Source organism: Anneissia japonica, unplaced genomic scaffold (assembly GCF_011630105.1).
Source record: "Anneissia japonica isolate Jap-2015-1 unplaced genomic scaffold, ASM1163010v1 scaffold285768_len1642_cov257_single, whole genome shotgun sequence".
Taxonomy (NCBI): Eukaryota; Metazoa; Echinodermata; class Crinoidea; order Comatulida; family Comatulidae; genus Anneissia; species Anneissia japonica.
The window spans coordinates 1-1,642 of record NW_022726498.1 but is presented as its reverse complement, the minus strand read 5'-3'; the positions used below and the strand labels follow the sequence as shown (position 1 = coordinate 1,642).

Sequence of the window (1,642 nt, the reverse complement as noted above, 5' to 3'; positions counted from 1 at the left end):
AGTTTATTTTATTTTATTTACAGTTGTAGTACTAATATTTCCTGAGCCAGCATATAAAGGACCAGAAGATATAACTTATTTCAAAGAAGAACCATTCTTTGTAAGTATTTTTTCACACTATTACTTGTGAATTTCTTCCTGTACCCTTAACAATTGAGAGCCCAGAAGATTTTGATGGTTAAGTAAAACCTAAAGGTAACCAATCCACTGTATCCTCACAAGTAGACCATTGTACCTCATCACCTGCTCACCACTGTACTGTATCATAATCATTCATTCGCACCATACCCCTACCTAGCTCACTTTACCATTATCACTAGCCCACTGTACCCTCATCAGTAGCCTAATTCTTATTAAAAACAAACAATACCACAAACATTGTACCTTCATCACCAGCACACTGATCTTCATCTCCAGTGGTGGATCTAGGAGGAGGTGCATCATATGAAAAATCTCTAGTCATACAGATCATGTGAAACCATTTATTTGAGATATTAAAATTACTAAAAACCTGGATCTTCCAGGAGGCACATCCCTAGATGGCCCCAAAACATTGTGGAAACCCTATTCCATAACCATCAGACCATAGGCTCCACACAACCCAGACGATGGCTCCTCCACTGCAACTCATGGTCCCCAGCCAAAAGGTCCTCGATCCTCCACTGTCATCACTAGTTTAATCGTAGCCCAATTTTCCATCATCACAGTCCTGCTGTACCATGTAGCCTAATGTAGCCTCACCTGTATAGTCTGGCTCAAAATGAATCATGTTGATGTCATACGAATTTCAGGAGGAGTTGGAGAACAACCCACGCACCACATGGTTGATAGAATGCTATGCAGCTTGGTCTCCTAGTTGTCAGCGATTCGCTTCAATATTTGCAGGTCTCTCATTAAAGTAAGTAGCTGTAACTTGGGGTTGCCTATCTTCAAATTCCTAAGATTTAAGCGGTTATTATGGCCACTTTTGATCCCAGCTCTTAAAAACATGTGTATACTACCTGTGTAAAAATATTTGCATATATCATACATTTAAAATTAACTTTAAATTTATATTTCTTTTTTTTTCCAAGTTATTCTCATTCTCATTTCAAGTTTGGCAAACTAGATGTTGGAACCAATGAAAAACTTGCACAAAGGTAAGATTTTTCAAAATTGAGTGAAACAAAGAAAATGTAACTGTAAGAATAAGAGTTAAACTACTATCTACTGAATTACTGTTCTGATGCTCTTCAGACTGAGCTAAAGCGCCACCATTTGTATTTGTCGTTCCCAGTATTTTCTGTGCTCCACTTTCAATTGCAACATATTTTTATACTATATTTTTTAACTACATGGCTACATCACAGTACCACATGTCACCACTCTGTTAACGAGTAACTACTACCAGGTGTTAAGCTGAGTCCCTCACAGTTAAGTCACAGTTTCAATACCATGGTGTACCAAAACCTTATCATTTCTGATTAAATACATACTAGAAACATGAGATTTGTCCATATAGTAAATATCTCAAGTATATTATAAAATTACAAAACACAATAGAGGTAAGATATAACATTTAATTAACCGATAAAATTTGGAGACAATCAGGTAGCATTGCTTGGCAACAAAATAGTGTCACATGGTGTTTTGACATCACCAC

General features: G+C 36.8%; 1 protein-coding gene across 1 annotated transcript; it reads left to right on the top strand.

The window, feature by feature from the left end:
• Nucleotides 1-7: 7 nt before the first annotated feature.
• On the top strand, nucleotides 8-1,233 carry LOC117113211 (thioredoxin-related transmembrane protein 2 homolog; the record flags this gene model as incomplete). Its single annotated transcript, XM_033256496.1, has 3 exons — nucleotides 8-100; nucleotides 792-898; nucleotides 1,074-1,233. Coding segments are annotated over 3 exons (270 nt in total), but the record flags the coding sequence as incomplete, so codon positions are not given.
• Between the last annotated feature and the right edge of the window lie 409 nt (nucleotides 1,234-1,642).